At 36.6% G+C, this 18,829-nt stretch overlaps 2 protein-coding genes across 4 annotated transcripts in view; both read left to right on the top strand.

The window, feature by feature from the left end:
• Positions 1-2,851: 2,851 nt before the first annotated feature.
• Positions 2,852-6,696, top strand: abrab (actin binding Rho activating protein b). Its single transcript, XM_016509746.1, has 2 exons — positions 2,852-3,785; positions 5,814-6,696. Exons 1-2 carry the CDS (start codon positions 3,163-3,165, stop codon positions 6,295-6,297), a joined length of 1,107 nt encoding a protein of 368 aa, XP_016365232.1. The 5' UTR covers positions 2,852-3,162; the 3' UTR covers positions 6,298-6,696.
• A 2,782-nt stretch (positions 6,697-9,478) lies between these two features.
• samd12 (sterile alpha motif domain containing 12) overlaps positions 9,479-18,829 on the top strand; it is an 89,556-nt gene continuing 80,205 nt past the window's right edge. For 2 of the 3 annotated variants that reach the window (XM_016509884.1, XM_016509883.1), the window contains exon 1: positions 9,903-10,235. In XM_016509884.1, the coding sequence (XP_016365370.1) occupies positions 10,172-10,235 (64 nt within the window). In that variant the 5' untranslated portion in view covers positions 9,903-10,171. Of the gene's footprint in view, positions 9,617-9,902; positions 10,236-18,829 lie in introns of those variants that run through there. The other variant, XM_016509885.1, reaches the window with a different exon arrangement.

The raw sequence follows: 18,829 nt of genomic DNA, 5'->3' as shown, positions 1-18,829 counted from the left end.
TGGGAAGTCAATTCACACCTGGCTTTTTGGATGAGGTACCCATCCATACCAATGATGGACGTAATAAATCAGTTGAAAGCTTGGTCGGAATGGAAACCATCTGAGGGCTGGTGTAGGACAAATATTTGTGTACTAGATGAGTTAAATGAGGTATTATGGAAGGAAGGAATTGTGCACTGAGAGTGAGCTGTGTCTCAATTAGCATTTTTAATTTAGATGAAGTCGTGTGGACAATCAAAACTGTGTAAGTGCTCTTGGCCATCAGTTTTCTTTTTACAGAAGTTTTGGGAAAGTGTGGGGTGAGATGAGGTCATTTAAAGTGGTCTCAGTTCGAAACACAAAGGGAATTTGGGGCCTTGACATTTGACCTGCATTGCAGAAGGACCCCATATATCATTCGTTCTGGATGATCTGCCTTTATCTCAACATCTGCACATGATTGTGCTTATGCTCTAATGATAGTCTACATTTTTGGTCTTTAAATATCTCCTAAAACACTTTTCACAGACCAATTTATCACAGATTACTTGTTGCATTTATGCTTTGGTAGAAGCTTTTAGATACATTGCATACATTTGATCAGAGATTCCCTGAGAATCAGACCTATGACTTTGGCATTACTAGCAGCATGCACTACAATAGCTAAACATTGATTTAATGGTAAACATAATAATAATAATAATTATATACATATATCTGAATCAGCGCATTAGAATGATTTCTGAAGGATCATGTAACATTGAAGACTAGAGTAATGGTTGCTGAAAATTAAGCTTTGCCATCACAGGAATAAATTACATTTTACAATACATTCAGTTAGAAAACAGTTATTTTAAAATGTAATTATTTCACAATATAATTGTTCTTACTGTATTTTTGATCAAATAAAAGCAGCTTTGGTGAGTTTAAAAGACTGCTTTCAAAAACATTAAACAAATCATAATTATTCCAAACTTTTGACCTGCAATGTGTATATAATACCGTAATTATATATAGTATATGTGCACATTAAAGTATTAAAATAAAAGTTTAATTCAGTTTAAAAATTATTTAGTAGCCTACATGACAGCTCTTCTCAGCCATTCAAATTGGAACACTGTTGTTATGAGGACCTCTGCTGGCGACTCAGTGCACACACACTTTACAAACGCCAACATTATTTTAATTCTGCAGTTTTTTTTTATTTTATCCGTTTAGGTGATCTTTAATTACAGCTGAGATTTAACCAAGGTTAAAAGGTCAAATTTCTTCTACATTTTGTAACCTATGCTAATGTTTTGACCAAATTGATTTTTAATTTTAGCCCTTTTTGACTGTAGGTCAAATGTGCTTTCTTGTTAGTGGACAAGAAATGGATATGACTGTTGAATTTGTTCTGTTGCACTGTGCTCTCTCTCTCTCTCTCTCTCTCTCTCTCTCTCTCTCTGATCTAGAATCAAGAGCAGTCTGGAATATGCTCCATTTGTCTAGAGTTCTCTTGCAGTCACAGTGACCATCCACTATGCATGCACACTGACACAGCTCTACATCATGTGACTGACAGCCAGCAGCTGCCTTTCCTTGCTTCATGCAGATACTATTAATAATGCCTCTCAATGCTATCAGAAAACAAACCGATAAACTTAGTTGACATACTTAAACACCTTTTAGTCAAATACACAACATTTAAATATGCTCAAGCACAGTTTTCTGCACTTAACTGCTTTTCTGTGGTATAAAGAAATAGAAGCGTTTCTAGTTCAGTTGCATTTTAATTTTGTCAAATCCTTTCTGTCGTAGCATGCTGCCAGGTGCAATGCAAGACTATCCGCTGTGTACGCAAGCAGAAACTGCTTCAGTGTCTCCTTCAGGTGACTTTTTTCCTTACCAAAGACATCTCTGCTTCTGTCTTGGATCGAGTGACTCCTTGACATTTGCTCTTCCCTCAATCAAAAAGGTTATTAATTTCTTCTTTATTATTATTTATCTTGTTATCTTGCTTGAACTATAGGGAGATATGTTATCCTAAAATTGCATATCTTATGTTTATTGAACAACTCCCGTTTAGCCCTTTACATTTACATTTGTTATTTGAATACACACACACACATGCAAAAAAATAATAATAAATAAAATAAAATAAATAAATAAAAATATTGGTGTATGATTTACTTTGAAATAATTTTCACTCAAAACATTGCTAGTAAATATTAAAATAAAGTAAAAAATTGCACAAATAATTACGAAGAAATAGCAAGTACCACATTTAATTAAATTCTATTTCAAGTAGAAAAAATACATATAATTTTCTTGTAAAATGAATAATCTTTGTTTTATTTACAACTCTGAAAAATAAAACTATTACTATTTACTGTATGTATTAAATTATATATTAAAATGTATTTATTACTTTATATATATGTGTTATAATAAAATTATATATGTTATATCTATATATTAGGCTATCTTTTAACTACATTATTTTTCATGAGGTTGAAATAAACCATGTGGTGTGATGGTCTAAGTAACATTGTAGTCTCCATGTTTAAATTTAAAAATAAGCTTTAATACAGAACTTCTACCTTCAACTTGGACATTTAGTTGGAATTGTTGTCAAGAATCTATTCATTCCCACTATAATTATTCACAGTATAATTGACTGTTGGGGGAACCTATGCATATGATCCACACAGTTCACACTGGTAGTTTACCACTTAGCATTGACAACATGGACATTGTTGCTTTTGCTAATTGACACTGCTAATTGATCTTGATAAGCATCAGGTAATGCTAATGACAAAGTCAACTGAATGCAAGTATCCAGATAAGACGCACAGAGCAGCTGCCTGCACATTTGCACAGCCTAGGAAAAAGCTTAACACTCACTGACATCTTTGCCCTGTTTACCCCCAGCGATGGGCAACGTCTATGATGAAACGTGATTCCCCACCAATCCCAGAGGTCGGTAAGTGTCAAGGAAAGATGATCAGCGGAGATGCCTGGCATACTTTCCACCGCCAGGTTGGAAAGTAGGTTGGTTGACCCATTTCAAAACCGCTAGTGCCTAAGGGAGAGCTCAGAGTCTAGAATTTACTACAGGTTGGGAATCACAACGAGGTGCTATATAAAAGCCACCAGGGACAAAGAACTTGAATGAGTGAAGCAACCCCTTGGAGGTAAACAATGTCAGAAAAGAAACCCTCAACGAACAAGAACATTAAAAAGCTGCGTGCCATAAGCATGGTGTGCAGCTTAACACGGAGCTGGCAGCAGTGGGTGAGCGAAAATGAAGAGAAGCAGTCCAGCGAACCCAGCGGATGGGCCCCGAGTTACCCAGAAGACCCCAACGATGCAAAAATAGTAGTTCCAAAGATCAAACCATCTCAAAAGTCTTTTTCCAATCAAGACCCTAGAAATAAAAACCAGGATGATGTGGAGGCCGCCGAGGAGTCACGCATCAAAACCGCACAAGTGGTGAAAACTGTGACGAGGGAAGTTCAGGAGAAAAGTGCGGGCATTGACTTTTTGACCAAACGCATCTGTAAGGACCCGGCCACGGATGAACTGGACAAGATGCTGAGCAAGAAAGGGTCGCCCACACGCCGCAGGAAGTGCTCCAACATGGTTTCAGAGCTGACACGGGGCTGGAAGGAAATGGAAAAAGAGAAAAAGCAGGCTCAGGAGGACAGTGAGGATAATGAGGATAGAAGCCTGCAGCTAGGAACCAACCAGGAGGACACAGCGAATAATAGGACGAATGAAAATACAGAGTCTGCGGTCACAATCAAAAGATCCTCTGATCTCAGGTAAGTTCTGGACTTCTAATGCAACAGTTGAGATAAAAAATGGAGTGGTTTTTTTTTTAGAACAAAAAGTGATAAAGCAGATGTGTGATCTTTTAGTTGGGTACGAAACGTTATTCGGTTATGGTAATATTTAGATGTTGTAAATCTTGCCGTGTTGCTGTGTTTGATGGAAATGCACCATAGAGTGCACCATTTATGCACCATTAGAGCTTTTATTAGGCTATAAAACTTAGCAATATAAGCAATATCAACACAAGCCATACTGATTATAGAGCCAACTTTTTTTCCATCCAACTTTGTCTTTTTATTATTACTCATAAAGACAAATCAGTTCCTGAATGAATCTGTGTTTTTGAAAGAATTGGTAGAGTAAAAGTTTCTCACTTAAAAAAGGATTGCCATTTGTTTTGTTACTGAATGAATCAGTGTGTTTAAATAATTCACTAAGATGAATGATTCACTCATAATTCTAATGGCACACCGACTTCTGATAAGGCAAACAGCTTCTGTTTCTTTCCCATGCTACTCCCTGCTATCCACTGTAATTACCAAAGTGATATTTTTACGACAGTGAATTCCACTCACTTAACTGTTAAGGGGCTACAAAGTCACAAAATACACAAAGCTACATACTAGGGGTGGGCAATATGACCAAAATATTATATCACGATATGAGTAATTTTATTTCACAGTAACAATATATCACAATATAGTTATTTTTGCTTTACATATGGTCTTTATGGTATCAAAATGTTTGATAACATAGAAATTTTATAATTTGTCACCAGTGTCAATATCACAAAAAAACTACAAATAGCCTAAAAAAAAACTTAAAAAAACTCAAGCTCACTGAAGGCAAGTAAACAGTCAGCAATTAAATAAGAATAAGAAACTAACTACAAGCAACAGGACAAAATAACTACAGTAGAACAAATAAATAAGTAATGCTACATGCATTATATGAAGTAATCAAATGTATAAAAACGGCATATTCTTCACTGTGTAAATTAAATATATATTTCTTAATATTAAATTACAAAAGTGATTTAGTAAAGAGCAGTGAAAGATTTTCTCTTTTGTTGTTTGATTAACATGAATGATAGACAGCAGGAAGATTAGACTGCTGTCACTTTAAGAGCAGCCTGGATCCAACTTATTGTTATAGTGTTTTCTTTCTCAGCTGTTTGCTTTCACTAAGACCTACTGTGTTTACGAGGATACTTGCAAAGACAGGCATTTTGACACATACAAGTGTGTGTATTTAACCATTCAAGGCCTATAAAGTGTCAAAAATAACTATAGCGAAATATAGCGAACTAAAGCGTGCATATAGCAAAATGAGTTCTCTTTCACTGCTGATTGCGTTTCAACGGTTTAAAATCACTTGTTTTTAAACTGCAATGCTTTAAAATGCATGAAAATGATTCATTTTGATGACCATGTAGCACATCAACGTCTGCCTGGATCCAACTTATTGTTATAGTGTTTTCTTTCTCAGCTGTTTGCTTTCACTAAGACCTACTGTGTTTACGAGGATACTTGCAAAGACAGGCATTTTGACACATACAAGTGTGTGTATTTAACCATTCAAGGCCTATAAAGTGTCAAAAATAACTATAGCGAAATATAGCGAACTAAAGCGTGCATATAGCAAAATGAGTTCTCTTTCACTGCTGATTGCGTTTCAATGGTTTAAAATCACTTGTTTTTAAACTGCAATGCTTTAAAATGCATGAAAATGATTCATTTTCATGACCATGTAGCACATCAACGTCACGTGAACGTGTAACCATGAAGGAGACAACAGTCCAAAATCTCTACCAGCTGAAACATTTCTACCAGTTAATTGTGTCTATGGTATATATCGCCCACTCCTATACATACAATTGCTATAAACAAATATGATCAAATGGCTATAGTATAGCACATTTTGTTGCACTTAAGTAGCCTACTAGCATTACAAGTTATAAAACAAACATTGTTTTATAAATAATATGCATTATTCTAAATAATATGCTATCTTTTTAGGGGCAAGAAGGATGTTGAAGATGCCAACAAAATAAATACCCTGTCCAAAAAATACAACGCTGTGGGCAACTTAAAAAGCCGCTGGCAAAACTGGGCATCGGAGCATACCGTCAATCAGAAGCTCAACCCCTTCAGCGAGGACTTTGATTGTGAGTACTCCATGTCAACACGGCTGCGGCGGGGGGAGGAGGGCTATGGGAGGCCCAAAGAGGGCAGTAAGACAGCAGAGAGGGCCAAACGCGCAGAGGCACACATCCACCGGGAGATTGATGACATGTGCTTCATCATAAGGACCATGGTGGACCCGGATCCAGACGGTTACACTAGAGTGACTTTTGGCGATCTGTTTGACAGATATGTGCGGATCTCTGATAAAGTCGTGGGGATACTAATGAGGGCCAGGAAGCATGGAAAGGTGGCTTTTGAGGGGGAGATGCTGTGGCAGGGCCGGGATGATGGTGTCATTATTACTCTGTTAATATGACACAGTGTGGGGACTCTGAACTGAATGTGAAAGATTTTGCTGCTATTGATAAAATATAGAAAGGTATATTGTTAAATTATATTATTAAATTATTATGGTTCTAACTGTTTACATGTATTACAGTTTGTAAGATTGCAGACTGCGTTTTCTGAGCTGTCTCAGCTCTTGCCGTGTTTGCTTATTTATGTGTATGCATGTACAAAGATTTGTTTCATTGAATCATGCTTTGTAAATAGGAAACTACTAAAACGAATTGGATTTTTTGCATTAAGGCTAAACAGTAGAGATAAAAAGGGCTGCTGTTAGTATATTATTTGTCATACTGTAAATCATCCAGAAGAGGGAGCAGTGCACTAACGCTACAATTTCCTCCTTGCCATGCATTTGCAGTCATTATGAAACTGGAAATTATCTCTGCATTTAGTACATGATGTACTTTTCATAAAATACAAGTATTTGAGTATAACAAGATGGGTCTTTGTTTCAATTAGTATAGAACTGACAATAAAATCTGTCCTTTACATATTCATTCACAGATGCTGTCTTTGATTAAGTATGCTACTTTGCAAGAAGCACATGATTTTTATTTTTATTTTTCTTTCAGGGTGATTTAAAATGAAAATAAATAAGCAGTGGCTGTCTCTTTCAAAATATGTCACATTACAGCAACAAATGACCGCATGTTTATTGGAAGCTTATGGGAATTGTCAACCTACAGTACAGTAAGTGCATGAAGACAGTCATGTAGCAGAACAACACGTTTAGTCACAGAGCAAACTGATAAGCAATGCCAAACATTCTTTGATTGAGCAAGTGAAGCAAAGTGCGCGCACACACCTGTAGAAAAACCTATTTGAAAGAACAACTACACACTCACTTAAGCAGAGGCTATTTATTATCCAACATTTCGGCTAGTAGCCTTTGTCAAGTTATAGTTTCACAAAATGGAGAGTAGTATAAGTAAAGGAGATAATTGTACACAGCTGAGAGTGGTGAGATCCAAATCATCCAATAATTAACCAATTGACAATTAGACTCTAACATGGAAATTAGTTACATCAACAAATTGATCTATACAAACAGAATAAATGCAAATTACAATCCAACAAAATCTCACCACTCTCAGCTGTGTACAATTATCTCCTTTACTTATACTACTCTCCATTTTGTGAAACTATACTTTGACAAAGGCTACTAGCCGAAACGTTGGATAATAAATAGCCTCTGCTTAAATGAGTGTGCAGTTGTTCTCTTTCAATTAAACATTCTTTGATTGTCATTTGTCTGGAAACCAGAAAAACTAGAGCTGACTGTAATCATCAGGAATGCGGAATAAAAAAACATTAACAGGAAGTGCTGTATCATGACATAAAAATGTGGAACAAAATCTTATACTTGGACCTGATGAACAGGCAAGCTCTGTAGCTCAACCTGAAGGTTTCAATTTAGGTCAATTACATAATAGTAGTTTACACTTGATATACAGTGTGCTCCATATTTGCTAATTATTTGCAAAGTTAGGTGCCCACTGATGAAAACAAAATTAAATTAAAATAAAAAGTATAATTTCAGGAAAAGCCACTTGGTCAGACCCAAAATGGTCATTATTTGTTCCAGGATCCATGATGTCTACCAAGGGGCTCCAACTGTAATGACATTGATCTGGAAGCACACTCTCCATTCACTGGCTGTCTGTGGTAGTTGGTTGAACAAGAGCCTTGAGGGTCGTTGAGCTGCCAAAAGGCTACCTCTAATTGTCACAAATTACAGCTGGAAGATGAAATTACTGGTGTTTTACTTTCCTGAGACTTGGATAATGACCTTGTTCTTAATGTAGGATGCCTCCACTATATTTGTGTACAGATATTGTTCTCCATCTCCCTGCCACAAAAGTACCCCCAAGACAGGCATTTCATTAGAGTAGGTTCAACAAGATTGAAGCAATAATGTGCAGTTTTTTTTCTTCTTTTTGCTCAACTAAACCTGTTCAAAATACTGCCACACAGAAGACCCAAAGTGAACCATGTGTAATTATAGATGACATATATTCTAACACATTTCTCATAACCTGAATTAGGTTGTGATGTGATCAGTTCACAGTAATAGGGATGTAGGTTTACTTGATAATAGTTTTCTAAAGGCTTCATGCTTATCATTATTGTATTCACTCATGCAAAAGAAATGGAGAAAGCCTGAGTTCTGCAGACAGTGATCTGTATCTATAATGATGCCTCTTCAGTCTCTGCATTCTTCACTTTCTCCGGTTGTTCTGACTCAGTGTTGTACTTTTTGGACAGCTAGAGCTGAAAAAGTAAAAGGAAACATTTGCGCTAGCTACCATATGAGAAAAAAGCACACCAACTTTGAACAATAACATGTTTTGAAGGGGCCTTTGACTTACAGTTTGGAAGTTTGTAGGTTAAGATTTATATGGCTGTCTTTCAAAAATGTTAGAAATGATAACAATGAAGAAACCTTGGTCACAATAGTCAGAACTTTTCAAAAATAATATCCAGTGAGTTAGAGGTATGCAACAGGTTCACAGTTTCACAAGTACAAATTCCACAAAAATGAGCCATATTTGTGAGCAACAACCCAAATTTCTTGCAGCTTAGAATGTGTTTGTAACCTAAATAAAAAAATTTTAAAAAAATGCTATATATAGACATTTCTTAAAACATAATCATCAAATATTTCAATAAAATAAGATGAGTTTTTTTTTCTGTCAGAGTTGACAAACAGTTTACTTTCAAATGTGTAACACCCACATTTCTCGCAGCCTAATATTCTCCCATGCATGTAAGTTGCTTTGGATAAATGTAATCAATCAATCAATCAATCAATCAATCAAATAAACAAAATAATAATAAAAAAAATCAATTCAAAACCGTAGAAAGATAAAATAAAATTTAAAATGCATACGGCGTGTAGCCTATAGCCTATATTGAATGTTGGATGAATGTTAGCCTAAATGTTTATTCATATTTGAAATAAATAAATACATATAGGCCTATTTAATATTTAAACAAGCTAACTAACAAACAAACAAACACGTCTATGCTGACTAATATAATTAGTTGAAACCGGTTTAACAACGTGGTTACAGATCCAGTAACTTAAAGGTGGAACTACAATACCCATGGTTCTTTGAGTACACATTTCATGATTTTTCAGCACACTGGGTTTTAACAGAGGTTGCTTGCAAGTGTTAATAAGCAAGACGCTTTGGTAGAGTGGGGCAGGCTACTCTGACAACCTACAGCTTTACCTTCCTTCCCATAATGCGCGAACTTATGGAGTAGCAACATGGCTGTTCAAGGTAAGACTTTAACAAACGTCTCGAGATGTATTTCTGCGGAAACGTTTTTTTATGGAAAAGAACGCTTCAACAGCAAACAAACAAACAAACAAAAACAAACGAAGCTACCCCTCAGCCGGATTGGGATTATGATTGGCTGCCGATCAGCCGCAGATCTTTGTCCTGCTCCTGCACTGGAAACCTAAGGCATGGAGATGGGCTCGCGGGGCCCGTGGGCTTGAAATCAGTCTATGCATATACTGTAAAGATTCACGATCTGCATCATTCAGCATCTGCACGTACACCCACTGATTCACATCTCGCCGCGGAACACCATTGAGAGGAACAGAACACAATACAGCATGTTCCTACTCCGAATGAACAATTTTAATGTTTAGAAACCGTATTTTGTGCGACTATTTCACGTAGGTCATTGAGATGCGAATGCGCTCTTCATTGAGGAGCAGCGGACTGGCGCGAGCGCGTTATTATTAATCAGCTTTCATAAGGCGCGCGAGCTGGACACTTCTGTCAGACAGGTGTTTCGTTTGTGTTTCGACCACCTGCTCTGGTAACATGATGTTAGGGCAGTCTCCTCACCTTATCGGGGGAATCCTCTGGATTCAAAACCCAATGCGAGGTAGGTTATCTGTGAGGACATCTGTGTCGCTTTAATGATCTGTCATTTCTCGAAACTTGCGTTGAATGACGATTTATCGATTGTAACTGTATCGCATTGGCAGATCAAGCAAACCAGTTTTGTAAGGTCATGAATAATGTAAAGAATTAGCATCACTTCACTTCAGTCACATGTAGGCTAAAATCTAGTGCTTTTTCTGCCATTGAATGCTTATTAAAGTTGATTTGTGGAATGATGGGTTTTGTTGGGGAAACTGGGACTAGCTGTCACTCGTTTAACGTCGGTATATATTTCTAAGGGTCGAATTCTTTTTTAAAGTGATTTAAAGTCCTCACAACAAAAACCTATTTGACATTTTCGTTCTTGCATAGGAAACATATGCAGTTCTTTGTACAGTACTGATATACACTACACGTTTACCTTTGTGACAACATGCCCCAATAGCCCTGCATGTACAGTATGCTGTATGTACAGTTGTCCCAATGGAACCTTTCGCTACACAGCCTATTATGGCAATCATAGCAACTTGTAAAGAGAAAAACAATTATGAAACAAAAAGTTTACTTGCACATTTATAGAAATATGATAATATTTTAATTTGGAAAACAAATGGGGGTTTGGAAATCTTAATAGGATCAAACAATAACCCACCTATAATTATATAATAATCCTGAATCTTTGAAAAAATTTCAGTTTATTGTTTCTTAGATTTTTGTTTGGTCTGGTTTCAAATATGATATCAATTCCATTAACATTCCTTAAATTCTTTAAATGCCTATGCTTTTATAAATAACATTTTACCTATAATAAATAACTATCTGTGCAGGTGATGGATGGCCTCCAATTAGTTTTAAATAATGACATGCAGTTTAAAAAAATGTTTAGTTGTTAGAGTTTCATTGTTTACGTTTTCTGTAAAACAATATGAAAAAAGTAGTGTTTTTTTAAGTATTCGCTTGACTTTCTTCGGGCAAACCATTATAGAGTTTGTTTGAAGTTTTATGTTGTACATTTGTATGTTTAATGAAGACACGGTAAAAGAAATACATATTAACAAGCTTTTTTGACTTCCTTTTGGTGGCTCCGTCCTTAATTGGCGGGTCATACTGTACCCAATACTGTAATTTTCATCCTGGATAGGGCCAAAAGCTAGAATTACATATCCAAACCTTTTGTAGTCAGCATTTTGAAGATGTCTAGTCTCAGCATGCAGTCAAGAGAATAAAGTAACTGAGAATATACCTTTTACATTAAAGACGTGTGCACAAAAAATTTACACATCTTTAGAGATAATAGATCTTTAGGGAGTGTACATTGTTCAGTGTAACTCATTGCTTGTACTGCTGACCTGCTGTTTTATTCCACTGAAAAATGGGCACTCCCTACAGATCTGTTGCAAAACTCTTGAGTGATTATATATTTTAAACACTTTGTACTGTAGTGTGGTTGTTCAAAGAGTCTTGCCGTATCATCTCAAGGGATCTCATACCTTATCTTGCTCTGGGTGTTTTTATATAAATGCTTTGGCTCTTAAAAACATCTCTTTTTATTCTGCTTCATGATTGGTCATCAGGGTTGTGAATAGGGCTGCACGATAAATCGCATGTGATATTTAACGCGCATCTGGTCCGTAAAGCCATTCTGTAATCAGCGGTAAATCTCCATCACCTGCGGGCTTTCACATGGAGCAGCATTAACTACACAGAGCCGTTGTTCACTGACAAGCTGCGCAAAATCACGATCATTTTGCGCATGTTTTGCGCAGCTTGTCGGTGAACAACAGCTCTGTGTAGTTAATGCTGCTCCATGTGAAAGCCCGCACGTGATGGAGATTTACAGCTGATTAAAGAACCGGCTTTACTGAAAAGATGCGCGTTAAATATCGCATGCGATTTATCGTGCAGCCCTAGTTGTAACATATAAGCTGAAACCAAGCCTGAATGAACAAAACACAGCATTATTACTCAGCTGGAGGGCTGCTTAGTTCATGCTCTGCTGAATGTTTCATCCTTAATGGATACTTTTCTGCTTTTAGAGTGATGTTCAGACATTATAAAACAGCAGAACACTAGATTTCTGCATGTGAGAAATGCATGGCACTAACATTAAGCGGCAGAAATATGTATGTTATGTTGAAATGTTTGGCATGTATAAAATGAGGAATGCAGGTATGCTTCCTGTGTGTGAAATTGAGTTCAGAAATATATGTTGGAATGGCCTGGTGACAGAGTGCTTTCATAGTCACAGGAGACATTCAAAGACATTTGCATTCTCAAGCCCCTGAACTGACTCGAGATCAAAAAGGCGAGAGACTCCCACCCACTCCAGGCAGACTCAGAGAGTAATGTGGTGCAACACATTGCTAATATGTATGCAACGCTGAAGAAACTGTCGAAAGATAGTACGTTCCAGAACACAGCTTCTGAAGAGAGCAAGCTCTCGCCTTTGATCAAAAGAATTGACAAGGTGTTACAAGAACTGGTTTCTGCTATATAGGGCAGTTGAGTTGGCAATGATTCTTTTAGATTAAAAATATTCTTTGTTACATTTACGGTTGCTCAGATCACAGTTTTGGTTTTTGGGTGCTTTTGGCAGTCCTTCAGCAGTGTTATTTCTTATTTAAAGTGCCCCTATTATGCCATTTTTAAGGTTGCTAATATTGTTTTATGAGTCTCCTAAAACAGGTTTACATGCATGCAAGGTCAAAAAACACATTAGTTTTCTAAAAAAATATTTAATTTTACCTCATTTCTAAATGATTCGTAAACGACTCGTGCGAAGCAGTTCAAAGAATCAGTCTCTCTAAACCCCTCCTTTCCGTGAGCCCTCACTGCTGTGATTGGTCAGATGGCGCAGTCCTTTGTGATCGGTCCAGAGCCGTAGGGAGATTGGCTCTGGATTGGTTCAACGCGTACAGCGCGTGTCAGAAACGAAACGCCCTTTGCCATGACGGAATGACAACCCTGGAGACTTGTCAGTACATAGAAAAGATGGTATCGATTGTACCTTACCAATTCGAGCTGGAGTCTGATGATGAAACGGTTGAACTGGCTGATCGACAAGAGACTGATTCGCATGCACGACTGGAGCAGGACGTTTCTCAGTGGTAAGTGTCAAGTGTTAACAAGTTTGTGGTAATTATAAGATGTGATAATAAAACAAATTTACTCTCACAGCGTAGGATACATTTTACTTGCGTGTGAGTGTCTTCTCGACATGATGCTAACCACACAGAAATTTTACTGCTTGTGGGCGCCTGGGCGGGCAAGTTGGCCCACCCGGACATTACGCAAATGTGTTACTTCATGATGTAGAGCCGTAACAGAATAAGATTCGAATTCCTGACGACTCGTTTAGGCGATTGCGAGCCAACTCTTTTTTTTGATAGACAATAACTTTATTTATCGTGCACTGTCGGCTTCACAACTTTGCAGATAGTTTATGTTCACATACCGCTACATGACACACTGCATGAAAGGTAATATTCGAAAAGGCATAATAGGGGCACTTTAAGACAATTTAGTCTAATGGTACATTGAGTTTTCGGTCACACTCTATTTTAAGGTCCAATTCTCACTATTAACTAACACTTAACTACGAGAATTTTGCCTCAAAAAAAATCTAATTTGCTGTTTATTAATAGTTAGTGAGGTAGGCTAGTTAAGTTTAGAGATAGGGTAAGATTAAAGGTTCTAAAATATGGTCATGCAGAATAAGGCATTAATATGTGCTTTATAAGTACTTAATATATTTTATTACCATTTTCTAAACTATAGCGAGTAAACTGTGATAATGTGAGAAATGTTGAAGGTGTCTGAATATATTTTGGTTTGACTGTATCTATTTGATAAATGAAGTTAACCAACTAACATTATACATACTCTTTTGGTTGTCTGTACCCAATATTTAAAAAATTTACAAATGCAATAAAAATATTGGTATCGGTACTCGGTATCGGCAAGTACCAAAAATAAAAGTATCGGTATCGGGCGAGTACTGGAAAAAGTGGTATCGGTGCATCCCTACTAATAAGCAACTAGTTGGTCCCTAAACTAAAGTGTTACCTAATTTTCTTTTAGCATGCAAGGGGACCTGTTTTGAAATCCTGACCTATATACACACTACTGCTTCAAGTTTTGGTCAATAAGATTTTTTTTCTTTAGAAATTAATAAGGATGCAATAAATTTATCAAAAGAAACAGTAAAGACTTTTGCAACCAAAATATACTTCAAATAAATGCTGTTCTTTGGAACTTTCTACTAGGGCTGCTAATCAGATTTACTGCTGATTACAGAACCGGCTTTACTGACTAGATGCACGTTAAATATCGCATGCGATTTATCGTGCAGCCCTACTTTCTACTTGTCAAACAAACCTAAAAAATATGTATCTTGGTTTCCACAAAAATATTAAGCAGCACAACAGTTTTCATCATAAATGTTTCTTTAGTACCATGTCATCATATTAGAATGACCCGGTCCAGATAATACACTGAATACTAGTGAAATTTGGAGATGAGGGAATCATAACTGAATCAATATGCTGCAGGTCACAACTCACAAGGGAGAAAGGCAAGTGGGTACCGATTTTCCCAGGCATCTCAAATGCCATGCCATTGATATTGTAGAAGTTAATTTTAGTTCTTTAGAATGTAAGAAGAAGCTACATTTACAGAATGTAGAAAGATTGCAGTCATGTATCTTGGCTGGAGGCTAGGAAAAGATACAACCCAAAGGAGGCTTTCATGCATTTGATAAAGTTACAGAATGCTTGCAAGTGGGAGAACTTTTCTCAAGGTATGAAAAGTATACAAGTTTAATATTTATTTAATGGTATCACAAAACTTCAACATGCTTGGTGAATGAGATATAGGATTTACAGAATGATGCCTTGAAAGCTGTTTACTCAACTCGTATTGAAGCTGGTTGACTTGCAGATATTGGAAATACACCAGTGTTTGTGTAGCAACTTTGTTCTGAAGGTTTCAGACTTTGTAGGCTTAGAAAGCGTGGAAACGGATTAATATTGTTACATGCACCAGTTGGAGAGGTTTAACTCAATGCCATTGATACATAGGTGCACTTTTCTTTTTCCAGCTCTTAAAACTTTGTTTTAATCGTGTTGTTTGAGGAAAACTAATTTGTTATTATTTACTGATAATTATCTCCTCAGCTGCAGCTCTCAAATATCATTAAATTGCATATATTCGAATCAACCAAGTTTGATGTTAACAGTGTGAAACGATCACACGGAATTTGAATATGTGCATATTCATCGGTCAGTCATTGATGATTTGATTTCCACAGAATAATCAGTTTTGATCAAGATCACACCACAATGCAAGGAACACTATACATTAGGGATGGAACGATTACCGGTTTCACGATAAATCACGATAAAATGCCCAAAAAAAAGTGCATATAGCTGCTAATTGTATTTGTTGTTTGTTGATTTTCAAATATAAAACTTATTGAAATGTTTTCAGTGTGTGTATCAGTTCTTTTTGAACGTTTTCATCTAATTTGAACAAAACCGTGATAATATTGATAACCGTGATAACTTTGGTCACTATAATCGTGATATAAAATTTTCATACCGTTACATCCCTACTATACATGCATTTAGTTCAAGTTATGTGTGCAACTGTTGACACCTGAGCAATGTAAAATATTTGTTTCTCATAGTTGAAGTGCTTAGGGTAAAAATGGCTTGTCTTGGCACATTATGTACATTTCTTCTTATATGAATACTATGTGAACAAGTAAGGAGCATCGATCTGATAGATCTTCAAAGAGACCTCACATATAGAGACTGAAACTTTTTCATCCTAAGTCTCAGGGCCGTGGCAGTAAGCTGCAAATGCTGTCTCACCCACTGGAGGGATCAATATGGATTGCTCTACACGTCTATTTATTCACTCTTCATAGCTATTTTTACTTTAGAGAGTTGACGCCGAAGGGAAGGGATAAAGATAGTCAGTCTAATTTAAGCCCTGATTAATATTCATCTGAATTGAGGCTAGAGGAGCTGGCTGCTATTGTCATGTTCACAGGAATGAAGCATATTAAGTTTGCACAAGTGTGCATGTTCAAAGTCTTTTCAGTATTTTTAGTACAGTACCCGATTAATTTATTGTAATTGAAGCACTTTGATGTCATCATCTCTCTTTTAGTGAATTTTAGTAAAGTATTGATCGGATACTGAGATATGTTATCAAACTTGTGCCAGGAATGGATGTCAGTGCAAGTCATCAAGAGGTTTTTTTTTTCTTTGTGGTGTGATTAACAATATCTCAGTGTCACATTTTTATGGTATGGTTATACATCTGTTGCCAGATGATACAGGCCAATTTTTGTTTAATTTAGATGAGTTCAATGTCAGTATCGTCAGATCATAAACTTTGTTTATAAGCATTATTTTGGACACACATTTAGTTTTCTGCAAGGATAAGCTTCTTATTTGCATGCTAAGCAATGCCATTCCAACTGTTGCGGTCATCATCTGCTGTCAAGATTGCAGGTAGATTCATTGGATGCCATGAATGAATCACTTGATTCACACTGAGCTGAAATATGCTTTTCAGAGCATTGGTTTGTAAGGCTATGACATAAGTTAACAAGCTAAATATCACAAAGATTTTCCCAAAAACATTTTCCCGTAGTTGTGCACTTATATGTACAATACAGCTATGAAGGAGTCACTGAATGTTTGCTTCAATATAATTCAGGTGAAGAAATAACATATTAGAGGAAGTGCCATGTCTTATATGAGAAGTACAGTGCTGACTGTATGTTGCTGAGCTTGACTTGTATTGTATGCTAATGTCAGCATTAGCAGGAAATAGCAGATATCATGTATCCCTTTCCTTGGTTACATTTGCTGAGGCTACGTATCAAATTTGGGTAGCCAGATTTGAAATGCTTTCAAAATCTTCCTTCTGATTAAATATTTATATCTGTCTCAGACTCTCAGTACTTTGCGTCCATATTAACTTGCAATACTTGCTATTTATTATCTCTCTCAAGACCTTGACTGTTTCAAATGTGCAGTGAGTGTTTTGCCTCTGTTTTGCTTGCTAAGCAAGTTATTGGTAGGTCAGTGGCAGTGCTGAAGATATTTTTAGAGTAAAGTTGTCTATTTAAAGTGGGTCACTAGCTTTTTTTAAACTCACTTGAATTAGTAATTTATTTGGAACAATGTACAGTACATCTTAGTATGCAAGTTTTTATTGCTCTGCATCAGTTGAATGAATTGTAAAAGATCAAAACCCTGGAGACCTTAATGCTTGGTACATAACATTCAGTCTTAACTTTTGATAAGATGTCAGATTGAATCACTTTAGAAATGATGAAGGGCAAACCTTCCTCTTGTTTTTCTGGTCAGACTTGAACCCGACTGACCATCAGTACCCTGAGATCCAGATTGGATTTGGAGATGTAATGAATTCAGTAGACCCACGCTTTGTCTTCCAAGGCAGGGTCCAATATCCGTATCCAATTCCAGAATTAAGGTGACCTACTTTATAGAGCAGGGACAATCCCTTTATCTTGGATGATGGCTTAAAATTGAGAAAGGGGGCCAAGATTGGAAGCTTTTTCTTGGCTCACATATGGGACATTTAGTGCTCTCTTTCCCTCTTTCTCTGTGCATCTTCAAAGAGCCCAATTAGAGCTTTAGCAAGCGTGTAACAAGGAGTCCACTGAGAAGTGGCCCTGCTGATTTGAAAGCTGTTCTTCAGAGTTTTCTGAGCTAGCGTTATTGAACTTTCTTCTCAGATTTCAACTGCACAGGCCTGCATATTTAGATCTGTCTAGCAGATACAATTTCGCTATTCAAGTCAGTCATATTATTTTTATTTGAACTCTCAGAGACCCAAGCTTGATGGCAATGATGTGTTTTCTCTTTTCCCCCATTAAACATGCTTTAGAAATCCACTGGCTTCATGATGTGCACATTTTTTTCCCAGTAAGTTTTAGGAGCTCATTTTATTCCATCTCCTATCCTGAAAAGTCTGTCTTGCAGAATTGACTAAAAATGAGCTCCTAAAACTTACTGCCAGATTCTTGAAGATAAATTCTTCAAACAGTGGTACAAGAGGATGTGGTGCTGGTCCTTCAAGAGTCACTCAAAACTTATCTGCCCATAAAGCCTATAAAAAATTAGTCTTAATGTATTTCACAATACTTCAGCATGTTATTCATATTAAGTGAGGGTACTTTTTTAGGACTTTTTACCCAAGCGGAGTCTCTGAGAACCTGACACCTTTTGTAACTTTGCAGATCTTTTTTTATGCTCAAACAGCAACATTACAGACTAACTAAAGTTGAAAAAGTGAAAAAGCATAATAGGACCCCTTTAATTCGTTTGCAGTTAACATGTGTCTTTTCTTCTCCACCTGTTTTTTTTCTGACCCCACTATCCCAGTGAGGTTCAGTCTGAGTTAAACCTCTTTTTTTGGCTCATTTTATCTGTAAAAGAAAACATGCCTAATAATTCTGCACACCTGAATATAAGGAGTTTTTCACTTCCAGCCTTCATGGACAATTATACAGTATATCACTTATAAATGATTAAATACAAAATTAATAGTAGT

The sequence above is a fragment of the Sinocyclocheilus rhinocerous genome, unplaced genomic scaffold, assembly GCF_001515625.1.
Source record: "Sinocyclocheilus rhinocerous isolate Xijiao unplaced genomic scaffold, SAMN03320098_v1.1 scaffold53, whole genome shotgun sequence".
NCBI lineage: Eukaryota > Metazoa > Chordata > Actinopteri > Cypriniformes > Cyprinidae > Sinocyclocheilus > Sinocyclocheilus rhinocerous.
The sequence above is the reverse complement of the archived record's forward strand: the minus strand, read 5'-3'. Positions and strand labels throughout refer to the sequence as shown.